General features: G+C 40.5%; 1 protein-coding gene across 1 annotated transcript in view; it reads right to left on the minus strand.

The window, feature by feature from the left end:
• Positions 1–17428, minus strand: part of Ryr3 (ryanodine receptor 3) — a 525260-nt gene that overhangs the window by 198439 nt on the left and 309393 nt on the right. The window contains 8 exon segments of the mRNA XM_029536054.1: positions 9110–9253; positions 9256–9284; positions 9786–9817; positions 9819–9994; positions 11278–11425; positions 13196–13355; positions 15528–15611; positions 16767–16870. Of these exon segments, the coding sequence (XP_029391914.1) occupies positions 9110–9253; positions 9256–9284; positions 9786–9817; positions 9819–9994; positions 11278–11425; positions 13196–13355; positions 15528–15611; positions 16767–16870 (877 nt within the window).

Here is a 17428-nt window from a genome sequence, read left to right on the forward strand (position 1 = left end):
CGCGCCACCACGCCTGGCTTGTAATCCCAGCTTTTGGGAGGTGAGACAGGCAGATCCCAAGATCTAGATTAGTCTTATCTATACAGGGAGTTTGAGGTCAGTCTAGACTATACAGTAAGACCCTGTCTCAGAAGATAAAAACATAACAACAAGCAAAGCAAGCAAACTAACAAACAAAAAAACTTAAGAAAATGGTCTACTATCTGAGATAATGAATATATTTATTGAGTCCTGCTTGGCCATGTGAAAGAGACAGGTGTGATATGGTTTCCTGTACCTGGAACAGAGCCAGCAGAACATGAGCCCCCAACGAGTGTTGATGGTTTCTGAGCAAAATGCTTGTTTGCATTAAAAATATATGATTTTATGTTTTTCCTTCAGGAAATATTCTCCCTGCCAACATTAGTGACTCCATAATAGAAGCAGCATGAGTCCAGGAAGTAAGGGTCTGTCTATGTCTCAGCAAAATGGTAAACACTGAGACCTTTAGGACAGCCCTTAAGGCTGTGAGCAAGAACTATGAAAACATGAGTTCAAAAACATATAATTTCCCAACTATGCAAAATATAAAGATGTAATATGAATTATATGAAGGGCTTCATAAACCTAAAAGAACAGAGACAGCTTCACTATGAGCCAGCTTGTCAGGAAGATACAAAGGCAGGTAGATTCCTGAGTTCACTATGAGCCAGCTTGTCAGGAAGATACAAAGGCAGGTAGATTCCTGAGTTCAAGGTCAGTTTGGCCCCAGGCATAGTGGAAATGGTAATTTCAAGAAAGGATCCCACCCAGCTAGCTCATTGTCTATGCTTATAAAGGCAGGCAGATCTCTGAATTAATTTTCAATGTTAAAAAATATGCTTGCTAGAGGAGCTGGTATCATGCTATACTAATTCATGGGATAATAAAAAGGGAACCTGGGGTAAATATAGAATTGATATATAAATAAAAGACCTGGGCTTTTGCTCTGAAAGAGATGAACTACCCAGAGAGTTTTTGGAATTTCAAGAAAAAGCTGTCTTGAGAGATAGCAGAACATAGGGCATCAGCTTGTAATCCATGATTTGACTTTGAGTTGTTCTTTTGCCATTTCCAGACACTGCTTCCTCTGCACCCTTCTCCAAGCCCAGGCTGGTCCTTGGCATATGCTAATTTCTTGACTATTTTAACTTTTTATATACTCTATGACATTACATTGTATATCTTAAGAGCACACACAGCAATTTTTTGAAATGACAGTGTATCATACTACTCTTATAGGACTAACTGTTTTATGAATAAATTTTAGACCTGCCTCATTGAAGAGAATCTATACCTAGTACCACAAACCTGGTTACAAACACATAGCCCACAGTGGAGCAGCTTTTAGGCCTGAATGATTAAATTGGTGCTATTGTTCAGCCTCACTTATATAGTGTCAAGCTGTCTTTTAAATATTTGTGTTTATACCCTCGGATAAATGTTATACTCATATTTAATCAGAGAAGCCTTTCTTCCCACTGAATAATGGTGAATGCTCTATGTGTTGAGCCCAAGTGCTAGAAGAGTGCTCAACCCTACCTAAGCAAGACATTTATCATTTACATGATTCCCTCCAAAACCATCTGGGAGAGGCAGTGGAAAGAATGTATGTTCCAGAAGACAGTGAGTATGGTGTGGAATGCCATCCTCTGGGCAAGATACAGCCATTATAAATACAAACTCATAGGTAGTTTGGTTGTCTACACTGGCTCTGCACAAGAACAGGCTTATCAATAGACAGGCATGGATGGAGGTGGGACTCATGGGGCTTTGCCTCTTACTAATGAACTATTTGCTATTGATAAATTCATCAACCATGGTAGTTACATCCCCAGTTATGTCCTTACTGAAAGACCCATGAACTCTAATAAATAGTTCCAATCCAATGGCTACACAGATGTCCCTGGTCATAAAAAATCAGTCCAAAAGTCAAGAATTGGGGCAAGGAACTCCGAGGGAATGAGAGGTCACTGACAAGGATGGGAGGGAGAAAAAAGAAGAGTTGTGTGTTATTAGAATACATGTATATATATGATATCATAAAAGAACAGAATCTAATAAGAAGAAAAAAATGACAATGCAAATTGTTCGACTGTTCTGGGCCTCAGGCTGCTAATCAGACAAAGGAAAGATCAATGGTCCTTTGTGTTTTGAGTGTTGAGTGCTAGGACTACATTTCTGCTAATTTATAATCTCCCATGCTCCTGGTCCATTGTCCTCCTCACCTAAGCAGGAATATGAGAGCCAATCATGTGCAAGAATAAAATACTATTCTGCCTTCCTAACTACTGGTATCTCTCTGAGCTCGCGTCATGACCTGATCATATTTAAAAATTCAGAACAGACTAAAGCAGAAGTTCAAATAGTCTGGCTTGCTTGTTTGTGGGTTATTTATAAATCATAATTGTAGACCAACAAATCAGGAAAGTAGGGAAAGCACTAATTATCTTGGATCTGGGAGGAGGTGGGAGGCAGGCGGCTGGAAGACAGCTGAGGCTGCAGAGAGGACCAGAAAGGAAAGGAACATCCCTGAGGCTGATGGTTCATACAAGGCACTGGGGCTCCCATAAAGAAAACTGGTGCCACTGCTAGGAGAAATGGTTTTACTATTAATATTTTTAGCTTATGAAAGAGTGAGTTCCATGATGACATTTTTATCCTTTCTGGGAAACAAAAGGGCAAATCTGAGAGCATTATGTATAACAATAAGAGCTTTTTATATTGTTCTTATCTACCAATGTCAAACAGCATTCTTTGTGGAATAAATACACAAATAACAACTCAAGAACATCTAAGTCATGGTGTTCTTATTATATATGCCACTTTAGCCAGCTAAGCTATGAGGCCCACATGCCATGATGTTTTTATGTAAATCATAAGTCACATAAGTAGAAACTAAGTTATTTGCATATTATTAAAAATTACGTGGTATTAAAAAATTTGAACTTAGGATACAGATATGTTTAATACCATTGCTAAAACTAGAGCACATTAATGTCCTTCTAGCAGAATGACAAAGTCCTCTGATGGCCACCAAGCTTTGGGGCCAGACCTCTGGCTGTGTCACTCCAGAGAAGTCATAGATCAGTCAGCCAGAACCTGTTCCAACAATGTTATGTTTGCCACTTATAAATAAGTTACCTGGACATCAGACTACAGAGTCTGATTGTAAATGTTTCTAGTTCTGCAGTGGTTTAGAGAGCTCTGATATATGTTGTAACAAAACTTCAAGGATGAAGAGGAATAACCCCAATCTCAAGGAGCTTATTGTCAGGAGGACAAGGGATGGAATTTAAGAGTGAGTGTTTTTGATGTTAACTACCTCTATCTCAAGGTAGTACTTCAGTTGTTCAAGCTTTTATCTTAGAACCCAGATATTAAGCACTTTCAGCTTGATTTGATCAGAGACCAAGAAACCTTAAGAAACCCTCTTCTCCTTTCTTCATGAACTGAGTGGTGAGCTGGGAAGTCAGCAGGGGTAAAATGCAGAGTAGAAAGTAGCAAAAAGATGACAGCCTTGAGACAGACCAATAGACAACTGAAGGTGGGAGAGGTATTTGCACTGAACTCCCTTTCCTCCTAAGGAACTTGGGTTCTTTATCATTATTAAGAGATAGCACTCAACTGAGGACAAAAGTGAAGACTTGAGGTACCAACAGACTTGACCAAAGTCCTGCGAAGGACTACCGGTGAGAACTGATCCCATACTCTCTGAGTGACAATCCATCTGCCAGTCAGTATGATAGAGAGTAAATAGGTGGTAGAGGAATGAATGCCCTGGACTTAAATGGCAGTATGTCCCAGGGCAGAGGGCATTATGTTACAGAGTGGAGCAACCATCCCTGTGGGCTGGATCCTTCCCATCCAGGGAGAGCCAAACACAGGGAAGAAATATAAAGGCAATAGAAGTCACAGATGCTAGAGTAAATGGAGACTAGTGTTAGGGACCCTCTGGTGTTTAAGTGTGTATAGCTTCAGATGCTCAGTGACAAGTAGAAGAAAAGGTGATGCTAAGGCTCGAATCAAGCAAAAGCACACCCAGAAAGTCATAGAGGAAAAATGAATTTACACAAGGCACTCTCTTCTGGAGAAGCAGATTTGATAACTGGCCACATTCAATCAACTCTCTCTCCATCCATCCAAGGGGCTCTAGCTAACCAATTTTCCATTTTGAAGCTTTTCAACTCGAGGCACGGATAGTTCATGTAACTTTATAATTCTGCATGATAGATAAGGGAGAGGGCCAACAATAATGCAACAGACTACAGCAGCAAATAAATGCCAGTTGTTTTCTGAAGGCAAGGTTCCTGCTGTGCAGATTTATCTCTTTATGCCCCTTTCATAGATGAGGAAAACAGGACTTAGGAAATTAAGTAACTTGATCAGTTTCACCAGGCAAACTGTAGCATCATTATGTGGCAATGTGGCCTGAATAGAACTCTAGTGCAGATGTCAGAAGTGGGAATCAGGGTAGCTACTTTCCAATTCTATTCTAAACTAACTTGCTTTGTGGCTGGCTAGATCTTCCTTCCCTCTGCAAAGGCGGATGAGTCCTGTAATTCACCATTTTGCCTCTAGATATAGGTTATTGAAGACATATAGTCACAAGAGGAACCAGTCTACCTGTACACAGGATTCCACATGACTCTCTGGAGTTGATCTGGATAATAGGACCCACTTGGCAAGGGCATGCGGTATTACCATTAGATTGTCACAAATTACTACTATTACTGTGCACATAAACCAACTATCCTAATACCCCCAATGAGACTGAAGATAGGGGAAGAAAGATAACAGAAACACTATCTTTCTGCTACCCCCCCCCCCACAGTATTCAGCACACACCTGAGACTACGCAGACAACCTTGAAGAGGGGTGGTGGTGAATTTTTTTTTTTTTTTTAATCTCAGGTAGTTGGTGATTAGAAAGAAATAGTGATCTGAAAATCCCAACTGATGATCTATTGGTGTTCATTTCAATCTGCAGATGGACTTAAGAAATACCATTAGCAGTAGGGCAGAAACAGATCATGCAGAGAGGTAATAAGACGACCCTGGACCATTCTTGAGGTATTTCTCCCACATGGCATATGCCTCTATCCCTTTTATTTCCTGCCAAGCCTCAAAACAGAATTCAGAGACAACCCTGTGATTGCTGGAGCATACATAGAATACTTATGAAATAAACAAGCAACAACCAAAAAAGAAAGTAAAAGAAAAAAAAAAAAAGCCTAGCAAAATGGCTTTGAAGCCAGTATATGGGAAGCAAAAGTTGGGGAATCTCTGTGAGCTCAAGGTCAGCCTGTCTACCTTAGGACAGCCAGAGCTACAAAATGAGACCTGTCTCAAGACAAAACAAAACAAAACAAACAAAAATACCAATCACTTAACCGGGCAATGGTGGTTCATACCTTTAGTCTCTGTTTTCAGGAGGCAGAGGCAGACAGATCTTTATGAATTTGAGGTCAACCTGGTCTCCAAAGTGAGTTTCAGGACAGTTAGGACCACACAGAGAAACCCTATCTCAGAAAACTCTCTCTCTCTCTCTCTCTCTCTCTCTCACACACACACACACACACACACACACACACACACACACACACCCCTAAACCAAACCAAACCAAACAAAAAGAAAACTCAGGAAACAAGAGGCACTTCTATGCCACTTTTAGATTCTGAACAGTCTCCATCTAGAAAGAGAATTAACAGAGCCCTTTGGCACAAAGGCACAGATGGCAGAAGCACTTCCCTCAAATAAGTTTTATTTCCACCTCTTAGCTGTTAGCAGAGTCCTGGGGTCTTTTAGGCAGGCCAATGGGCAGAAACAACATGAAAGGATGCCCCTGTGAGCCCCTGCAGACTTCATAGCTGCAGCAAGAGGCAGGATGGTCCTCAGGGGACTGCATACACCAAATCCTATGCCAGCTGTCTCATCCCAAGGTCTGGGAGGATCTTCAAGATTATTTATTTATTTATTTATTTATTTATTTATTTATTTATTTAGGTCTCTTTCCTTTAAGTAGAAGACATGTGAAGACTAACAGCAAAGCTTTCACTTTGAGAGCTTCTAAGCTTTCAGATAACATAAGACTGTGACAATATTAAAAACTATGATGGTCTAAACCGGAACCAGGGCATGGAACAATAATGAAGAAACAACAGAACAGATAAGTGCACAGGCACAGCATTTATGATGCAGAAGAGGATAGAGACAGAAGTGAATTAGTAACTCAGAGGGCAGAAGCTACACTCTGAAGTGGTTGTTCTTAGTCTTTCTCCTGAAGATCAAAGGCTTCCTACTGAGGATCTTAGATCCAGGGTTATACACTAGTGACCTGAAAGGTACCAGCACATAGGTTACTAAGGTGATTACAAAACATCAAATGTTTACTTTCAACAGATGGTTCTCTTTAAAAGGCAAAGCAACATTTCCACATTTTGCAGAGAACAGAGAGATGCTATGCGTTTATCCCAGATCTCTGGGCTGTTGTTATTTCAGAACGACACATCAGTTTCCTTTCAACCACCCCCCTGCCAACTCTCGCGCTGTCAATAGCTGAAAGAGCCTTCCAATTATCTTGTCTCTGTATTATTAAAGCAGATACAATACTACATTATAATGCACAAACATATTACAGTACAAGTCTATTATCAGACAGCTTTCTAATAATAGAATTTGTTATGCTGAAGGTCAAATCCTGTTCCTGCACAGAAAAGGCATCTCTTTCATCATAGCAAGACCATCTTTGAAAACTGAACTACTCTCAAACAGTTCTCTCTTTGATAGCATCTCTCTGCTCAAACACTATATATGCCCATTGCACAAAGTGAAGAGCAAGGATGCTGGGCTCAGAGTTAGCACTACTTTCTTGGATGAGAAGACTAAGTCTTGATATGTAAGGCCATCTTCCTTGCCAGTTCTGTCATTTATCCATCTCATGTATAAAGTTCTACCATCTTACTGTTCTGCCCCTCCGTGAAGGTTCCTGCCACCTCAGCACTAGCCCCCTTACACCTTAGAGTGACTCTAAGGAGACATGTAATGAAGGTGTCATTCTGGGTACTTGATTTACCATTCAATTCAAATGTCACTCATGTGAGATTTTCTTCACTCCACATTAGTCACTTACCATTTATAACCCACTGTTTTGCATTCTTAGTCACCTTTTCCTATTTTCATCTTACTTACTCCACAATTAGAACAGGGATCGTTTGCACTGCCACCAGTCACATTTGCTCCTGCATTAGCCCACTTCATCTCAGAATGTGTGTGCACATCTCCAGAGCCGCTGGGCAGGAGGTAGGCTTTGTTTCTGCTGTGGAGCTGAAATTCTGCATTTCTGACAAGCCTTGATACCTTCAATATCTAGGCTTTACCCTTGATGTGAAGCTATACAATCTTCACAAAGTTCTCAACACTGCAAGTCAGACAAGATCCTCATCTTATAAATGAACTGGAGGCAGGTAGCTATATAATCTCCTTCTGGTTCATATAATAGCAAAGCCAGGAAAAAAGTGTTGGACTTTGGACTCTTCCTACCATGTTTGGTGAACTGCCAAAGTAGCTCATTATCTTCCTAACCTCAGGGATGCAGCAGTACCCATGGGTGGGGGAGGGGGGCTCAGGGATGGCTTGCCTACACTACTCTCATATCATCTGCTGTTTTCCCTCTTGTTTGCATCCAAGCCAGCAGAGTTGCCATTCCTTCAGTGATATCTTGTCTCCCCACCTATCTCTCCAAACAGAATCTTCAAAACTGACTTTCAAACCTGTTAGAAGGCATTACAATACTATCCCCATCTTAGGTTTAGTGATTCCTTTCATTAGGAAAATAGATTCCTATTTACCCAAATATTAGACTCTGGAAATCTCTTGAATGGCTCAGCTGAACAAGCACATTTCATGCAACAGGTGGCTGTAAAAAGTCCATCTTCGTGAGGCAAAAGCCTCTCTAAGTAGTAAACATTTCTGTCACAGGAACATGGCTCTTTATATTTTGGTTCTCTTGCTGATGCAGTTATATGTCTGTGAGGTTTTAGAGACAGATTCCTTGTTTTCATGATCTCACAGAAAAAAGTCAGTGCTTCAAGTAGTCCTAATCATTTACAGAGGGTGAAATAATGCCCAAAGAGGTTACAGAAAGCCAGCTAAGATGCCACAAGTAGACAGCTGTAGGATGAGGGCACTTGTCTCCAGACCAGAACAGCACCCTTCCTAGCTGCAACTGTAAAGCTGAGTGCAGCACAGCACATAGCACGGGGGTGAGCCCACAGCTGTGTTATGTCACTGCCACAATTTCCTGTCTGGGAAGAACAATGGAATGCATTTCATCTATTCTCTTATTTTTAAAAGATAAAGAATACAAAGCCCAGAACAGTCAAGCAGTCTCCACACGAGGTGCACCATTTCAAAGGAGCAGGTCTGCCAGTTTGTAGTTCAGTACTCTTTCTCCATATGCCAACAATCTGTGTACATCTCCTATGGACATGTAGACAGAAAAATAATAAGCTCTAACTACTCCTTTGTGTCACTGGAAGCATTGCACTGATTGTCCTCCATCCATGGCCAATAATAAGCACAACTCTGCTTTGGTTTCAGTTGTTTGAATTTCAAAATAAATTATATTTCATTCACGGGAACAGCTAAGTCTAGCTTTTGTATTCTAACGGTTCTTATCATAGCATCAAGTTCAATTACACAAACATGCAGACTGACAATTCAAATCAGAATAAAAGGATAACTCTAATTCACTGATTTTTTTTTCTCTCCTGCCAAGGACATTCCACCACACAATTAGCTTTTCCATTGTACTATAAGCAAACCTGGGGGATCTTAAAATGCCAAGGTACAGGGCATAGAATTAGCCTCAGTACAGAATTTATATTTATGAGCACATGCTCACATGCTATCACTATTATTTGCCTTGATTCTTCAGAAATTGCAGCATAAGAGGTGGCCATCTCCTTTAGAGTTTCAAATATGCAAAGGATAATGCACTCTCAAAAGAGAGACATAGAGCTCTGCCAGCTCATCCTGGTGTTCTTCCAAAAGCAAAGAGTAAGTAAGGGAGGATAGAGTGATGGATTACCATTCTCAATCTCATAGTCTGCGAAGGCAAGTTCAGAACCTTTGTTGGTGATGAGCAGTTCCCCATTCAGTGTGAAGACCATGGAGGCATCGTCCAGGTTAATCATGCACCCGACCACGTCTCCTGGCTGCCAAGTTCGTCCAAAATACCCACTGCCTTGATGCCAACGCTGACCCTGCAAAACAAGACCACAGGCTTCGAGAAGAAGAGGAAAATACCCGAGAATCCCAGCAAGCTGGAGAAGTGGCCACAGCAACAGGATGCCCTAATTTCTAATGGAAAAAATCTTTGTAGTCTACCATGTATAGCTCACAGGAGCAGTATCTATCTTACAGATGAATGAAATGGAGACATACAGGCCTCATGCGAAAGATGGTCTGAGTCCCTTGCTTCATATTCAGCCTTGACAAGAAACACAATTTTTCCTAGAGCATGTAAAATAATCTCAATATATTGGCTGGATTGTGTTAAGTGGGTTACATCTGGAGTGGCACCAACCATTTTGCCTTTTCCCAGAACCAAGAACAAAGAAGCAATCACTATGCAATATTCATTCAATAACTATTATCTAGGGGCAGTGGATGTTTTCTCTGAAGCCTACGATGCAGGCAGCCTCCAAGGAAAACTCTGGAAAAGTAAACTTGTACTGACTGAATGTGGCTATGGATAGACTCACCCTGCTGCCTTCAAACACGAAGGCTTGGTCATCAGCCCCCAGCTCAATGTCAGGACGACAGCCTGGTCTGGCCCAGCCAACACGCATGTCTCCTCCAGTTACCACTTCAAATTCAAAGTACCACTTTCCAGATTTTACAGCATATGACCGTTCTACTCGGAAAAATCGGATCTTGTCTATGCTGACCTTCTCGACAGTAGGATCAGCTACTGTGAGGAGCAGAAGATGGGGAAGAAGGAAAGAGACTTTTAATGATGATGTAGTATTCCTTAAAGAACTTGACATGAACAACTAAGATGGCCATAGAACTCCCACTGTCCAATAAGGCATTTTGTTTACACCATGACACTCATCAATACTGATATCACAACAACAGGCACCATCTTTTATTGGACATTCATAGTGATTTCTACACAATAATTTTATAAGACCAGGATGAAAAATGCCAAGGGTCACAAAAATTCAATCACCTGTTTAGCATCATAATAAACAGAATAAAAGATCTGAATTCAGGACTGAAAATCTTAGCTACCCTAAAGAAAAATGTGTTTAGCATAGGTCTAGGTCACAGAAATATGCATTGTAAAAATATCTGTCAATAAGCAAGGTGGTTCTTGCCAGCACTAAGTGGGGCAGTGGAGGTAAGCTCCCATCCCTAACCAAGAACTTATCTCTAATTGGCAACTACTTGCAAAATAAAAAACATTTTTCTCCCAATGGAGTCTCGCTGGGTTCATCAACAACACTTAAGGGCAGGAGGATTCATGCCCAGCAGTAGATTGCCAACACAAAACAAGACAAATTCAGCAGTATTTTTGTAGATATTTTTTTGCCTTATGTTGCTTTGATTGGAGATTTCTAAAAAATTCTTACTGGTATTTTGCTTGTATATTTGTAAATGTTTCCAATTTTATGTTTTTGGGAATTTGGTGTATAAGCATATATGTGTATCTGTGTGATTCTATGATTTTCATTCTTTCCTTCAATTCTGTTTTTATTTTTACCTGTTTTCTAAAGAGAGAAAATGAAGGTGATGGCATGGGGTTGAATGTAGGGGGTAGAGAGGGCTAGGGAGGTGAAAGAGGTGAATTCAGGATCAGAATTTATTATAGGCATTTTTAATAAAAAAAAATCTGTCAATGGGACGGAGCTTTACCGAAACCAAAGTCCCACCTCCTAAAATATACTATTAGGCAGCACAAATTGGACTTGGTAGGTTATAAAGACAAAAAAGGATACAAATTTGGAAGGAGAGGGGAGGTGAGGGCACATCTTATAAGAGTTGGGGGTAAGATCCATGGTGAGAATATGAGGAGAGCCCATTGCATGCACATATGAAATTCTCCAAGAATAAAACATTATATTTTAGGAACTATACCATTAAAAACATATCATTTCCAATAGTAAAAATTAGACCTTTGTAAAGGTAACATTTCCTAGACGAGGACTTGTTAGTAAAGTGTTGTAAGAATGGATGATCACAGCTCATTACCTAGTTCTTGGTCTGATGGCTCAATGTTATATCCATAACCAACAAATGTCCGTACAGCTTCACGTAGGCTGTCCCTGTTTGATTTCTTGGTGCGCTCATCTAGTAATGCATATGGCACCAGGCGGGGATTTCTTTTATTCTTTAGATCCTATGTGAAGCCAAAGGAAAGGTGCCAAGAAAACACATTTCAGTTTTACAAGCAGCCCATCCTACTCACACACTCCTGTCTGCTTGGCTGGCTCATCCTAGTCTTTTAGATTTCCCCCATGTGGCTTGATATTTAGCAGTGTGCATATTTGCTACTTCTCTTCAGGATTAAATGAGTATAAAAGGGGAGATCTTACTAATGCTCAAAGCTAGCATTAAAAACACACTTTAATAATGCCAGCCTGCAAATAAAATAAAGTGTCATGAAGTTGGTTAGGAAACCTCATTGCCAAGGTAAGGCCCATGGGAACAGTGTAACTATTCCCTTAAGGAAATTCGCGCTTCAGTTTAATGTCCACACCCCGTCACAGCACTATCTTAAGTCATCAGAGGCACTGGAGGGAGTGGCAGAGGCAAATCATGTCCATCTTGTCTCAAAGGGTAAACTGTGCAGGGGAGTCATCTTTAAGTTTTGAGAGGAGACTATGAAGAAAGTAACAAAAGGTCAAATGTAAGAAAAGTCACTCAAACCAAGGTACACGCTTCAAACCTCCTGGCTCCCAGGTCTCCATGCCTTTCCCCCCTGTATTCTTATTGCCTTCCAGATTTTCTGGAGCTAAGTTTGGAAGAGTTCAGTTTGAAACTGTATATCCCTCACAGTCCCATGTATTTGAACATCTGGTTTGCAGCTTGTATTGTTGTTTGGGGGAGACTGTGGAATCCGTTAAGAGGTAAGGCTGGGCTGGGGGGGGGGCAAGCATTTATAGGTGATAGCCCCATCTTGTTCTGCTTCCTGATCCAGAAAGATACAAACAAGCTGAACTACAAGTTCTTGCCTCCACAGACTAAACGGCTATACCCACATGCTTTCTCCTACCATGATAAAATAATTTGAAGTGACGCCTCTCGTTCCTTCGGTAGGTATTTGTCACAGTGATGAGAAAAACATAGAGGCTGATGTATGAGTTAACTCATATGAACTTTCTGAATACTAACCCTTAATGATTAAGAAAATGAGGAAAGCATTTTAGGGAAAAAAGTGTGTCAAATGGTTTGCAGTGAATCCTGATTCTAAACTTTGCTTGAGCCCCTTGCTATGAACCTAGCTGTTAGGTTACTTCATGGTTAAGCCAGGAGTTCTAGCTCTGCCCAGGGATCTTTAGGTCAGTGGCCTGAAGAGAGAGAGAGAAAGTGTGTGTGTGTGTGTGTATGTGTGTGTGTGTGTGTGTGTGTGTGTTTGTCTGTATGTGTGTCTGTATGTGTGGCTTCTGGGGCAGGTTGCTTCATTCTCTTTCTAAGCTATTTCCCCTTGCACTAACTCAGTGGTTTGTTATTTGGGGTCACCTCAGAACTCCTGCTGACCCATGATGTTGACCTATCCCCAAAATATCACTGGCTCAGGGTATTGATTTGCTCCTAACCTTGGCCTTTGAGGGTTATCATGAAAGTTTAACTATCTACAGAGAAAAAAATAAAAGAGAGACTGAGATAAAGTACACACAGAGGATATTTTATCAGTGAATCTCTAACTAAAGGAAAGATAATGTTTATCCACTTCTATAAATTGAAATGATGCCTGTATCCAATATCAATGTGACTGTTACAAATTTCACCTAGTCCAGGATTCTATAAATAATAAACAGACCACACTGTGAGAGATAGAACACAAGGGCATTGCCCATATTCCAATCTCACATGCTCCACAGCAAAATGACATTTTGATGGATGACCATACCTACTTCTCTAGCATGCTTGACCCAACACTCCTTACCTGTTGAATACCATAGGTCCAACCTTGTTTTATTCTGTCCTTTGCCCAAACATTGTGTGCATTTTCTGCCAGCTTATCCACTAAAATTTCTTGAGGTGGTAACAGCTTCACATCAGATAAATCCAAAGGGGCTGGCTTATAGCCATTGGACATCATATAGCTACAAGTAAATGAAAAAGTATACACATTTTGAGTAGATACACAAGATTCTCCTTTTCTAGATTTTTACAGATTTATTTTTTTAAAAATCTCATATGCATATAATGTGTATCAATACCCTACTATCTCCTTTCAATTATCTCTAAGCTCCCTACAACACGCCTCACTTCCAATTGCATGGCTTCTTTATAAATTACCTATTGCATCCAGTTAGAACTTCCCATCTGTGCGTTGGTGTGGGGTCATCCAGTGGAGAATGGGTAACCTACCAGTAACCACCTCTCAAAGGACATGTAACTCTCCTTCCCTAGCAGCCATCCATCCACTGCCAATAGCTCCTCAGTGGAAGGCAGTGCCCCGGGTCAGTTCCTACCACCTGCTGAAACATTTTTTATAAGGTCGATCTAGAATAGGTCTTCTGTTGATAACCATAGCTGTCTCTACAAACAACCAGAGGTGCCAGTGAATGCTATGTTAAGAGGACAGTGTTTCACAGTACTTCTTCCCACACTCTAACTCTTCCTGTGCCTTCTTTTGGGGTGATTCCTGAGCTTTTGATGTGGGAGTTGGTACAGCTAACTCATCTATGGCTGAGCACTCATAGTCACACTCAGTACTGTAAACAGTAACGAGTTTGTGTATTAGTTTTATTTTATTAAGATTTTATATGGATATGTGTATATATATACACACACACACATACACATAATCACTAAGCAAATAAAGGCAGAAGCAAAATCTCCCCTCTTTGTAGCATTTTACAACGAATATATCTCAGATTTCAAAGGATAACATTGAAGAACACCATCAATAATGCAAATCTATCATCATATATAAGAAAACTATTTATGTGCTGTGAAAATGAAGGACACACTCAGCATGTTGCAACATCATCCGAAACCTCTCCATTCTACTTAGGAACACAAAATGTTAAAAATAGATTGGCAAGGATAAAACTTTGAACTAAAGGCTTTCTTATAGGTTAGCATAGAATGGCCACCCATTCTTGCAAAGCCCAACCTTTCCTCTCGGAATTAAAACAAAACGCGTGACAGCTGAAAATTTGTGAGCACAAAGCGACTTTTGCAGTTAGTTCTCCATTGCACGAGTCATGGCCTCAAATGCCTATAATTTGCAACATAGCTTGAAAATGTGAAAGAGCTTTCTATAAGTCAGGTGGATATATATATATATATGCAGAGGTTGAGTACACTGTGAATAGGGTAACTATCCCCAGGGCAGTTAATTATATCCATGTGAGAATATGAGTCTAGAGGTGTCCATGAGCTTTAGGACTACTAACTGCCCAGACTAGAGCAAAAACTTGAACATGGTAATCTAAGGCCAATTCTATATGGAACCCTCTGCAAAGCATGCGATGCAGAATCTATGGTAGTCATAGGAGACTGTCCAGTTGCTACCTTCTCAGGACAGCTGCTCCTGCCAGCCTCAGTATGTACTGGTTCTAGCAACCTCAGCTAGAAGTATGCCTCTGCAGATGTCCTCTCTTAGATACGGATTCCTTGACATCAGGAGCTATGACATCAGGAGACTAACTCATTGGCTTGGGAGCTTAAGCAGGATAGTGATGGTGAGCATGTCAGTAAGGATGGCACTGCTTTGGCTCTAGTCAGGACACTTGTGTTTTATTGTGTGCATACCCAGAGCTGGCACTGAGGAGCAAGAGAACAGAACAGTGAATGAGCCAGCAGATGTACCAGAGAGAAACTGTCTGAATGTAGAGATAGGAAAGACAGTAGGACACACAGATATAGAGAGGTAAATAAAATCTTGGTACAGATTCCCATGTTCTAAAGGATTTATGTGCCATCCCAGTGCCAGCAGAGTGGAGTGAATCTCCGCAGTGACAAGGAACCATATCCAAGCTCTTTTGCCAACTGTCGTTCCTATTCACCAGAGTGGATTCATTTGAGGTCTGTATACCTCCCCGCTCAAAATTAAGCACACTGGCACTAGGTCTGGGAAGAATGTGCAAAAGGAGAGGGGACTTTGAAGTGCTTCTTTTGCAGTAGGTGTCTTCTGAGGGTTCCAGTCATCTAAGTGACTAGAGTAACATTCTAAGGTTATACAAAATCTGTCATCTGCCTTTGTGCATGGCCTCCAACCCTCCCAGCTTCCACACTCTGCTTGAGCCATTAGAAAGTTCACCTACTTTTTGGGCAGCTTGACTTTCTTTAGATCCTCTTCTGCAGCTGGGTTAACGTGAGCAATGTGGCACCCCAGGGCCAGCAAGGTTCTGTGACATAACACAGGAAGAGACTCGTGTCAACTGAAAGATGAAGGGTAATAAGAACCCTAACCCATGTCTAAGCTGGATAAGTGGACCAAAGCTATTCATTTAGAACAGAGGTTGTCCAACATATTCTGTAAAGAGGCAGACAGCAAGGCTTTGTGTACCATATATCTCTGTCGCAGCTACTCAACTCTGACATTATGGGGTAAAGGTAGCCACCAATAATATGCAAACCAATGAGCCTGGTTTTGTTGCAGTGTAAATGTATTTACTGAAACAGATGGCTGGTTGGTTTGTCCCACAGGCCATAATGTGCCAACTTCTGATTTAGGTGATAGCAAGCATAAGAATGTGAAAGAGAAGCTTGTTAACTGCCCCACATGGAGACATTTTATAGTTTATAAATTCACTTTGAATTATATCAAGGACTTGGGTTCATGGAATAGACAGGATTCTAACATTAAATCTTTAGGTCAGCAAATACTTGCCGCATGATGTCTGTATAGCATCTTAGATTTTACTTGATGTACCAAGATGCGTAAAATGGTTTTCTCAAAAAGCATAGTACAATTAACGATAGCATGTATGTAAGTCTATGACATCTTTGTTATGTCAACAGCCAATGTTAGAGTATTCTGCACTGACAAAGAAAAGGAAAATACAAAGAAACAGCAGTCAAGAGTCAAAAAGGGAATTATGGGAGGTCCACATGGATTAGGGAGTTTGAGTCTTTTTTAGGATCATAAATGAGATTGTGACACAATTGAAAGTTGATTTAAAAAACTTAGATTTTAGTAATCAAACCATATTTTCCTTTGGTTTCAATACTGTCCTATTTTTTACTTGATTTAACACTAACCACAGTAACATTTGGTCCTTTGGTTGTATTTCTCTCCTCTATCCTGCCCCTGCCTCCTGCATTTTTCCTATTTCCAGAAAAACAGCAAATGGCAAATGGTCTCTGGAGAAATACATACACTAAATACTAATGTGAGTCAGCTCCTTACTATGTTAAACTCTGTGACATGAAGAATCACTACTGCCCAGGATTTATCAGTGTGTTACATTTGCAGACAAGAGGGACACGCCTTTGCAGTTAAGTTACAATGCATCAAACCATCCACTCATTGTCTAGTCTGCACTCAATTAAACACTCACTTCAAGGTTTCTGTTGACATCTGCAGGTTATAGTTCTTCTCAGTTTCAGGGAGCTTTGAAAACTCCACAAGGCATGGATGCTGTCTTTTGTTGTCATCTCGCACCTAGGTGACAATATAAGAGGGAAGAGGATTTAAGACTTGACAGCTGGCACTGTCCTATAAAAACAAAAATGAACATCCTTCGAGGGCCCAGGCAATCCATATCAGACAGGACAAAGACAGCAACTTGCTGATAGGTGAATGCACGTGATTCTCTTGGGAATCTTACATATGGCTCCCAAGGTGTCAATTTCTTGAATTCTGAGAATGTATTTCAAGACAGGTGTTTGCACTTAGAACATAATTTTCCAGACAAGTATGCTACTGTTTTTATAGGTGGTAGCCATGCTTTTATTTTAAATTCACATCACCATAATGTTACTGGAGGATAGCATGCCTTTGACTACAAAGGCCTACAGATAGGGACCACTTGTGTAATCTCGAAAGTTTATTAAAAGCATGTTAGAAAAACAAAAGAATAAGATCAAATTAATTTTAACAAGATATTGTATTTAGCTCCATACATGTAATATATTGTTTTTGTTATGAGAGTAAGAATAAAATAATGTAAAAACAAGTCTTAAACATCCAGTGTGAAGCTGGGCATGATGGCATATGCCT

This window comes from Mus pahari, chromosome 3, assembly GCF_900095145.1.
Source record: "Mus pahari chromosome 3, PAHARI_EIJ_v1.1, whole genome shotgun sequence".
Taxonomy (NCBI): Eukaryota; Metazoa; Chordata; class Mammalia; order Rodentia; family Muridae; genus Mus; species Mus pahari.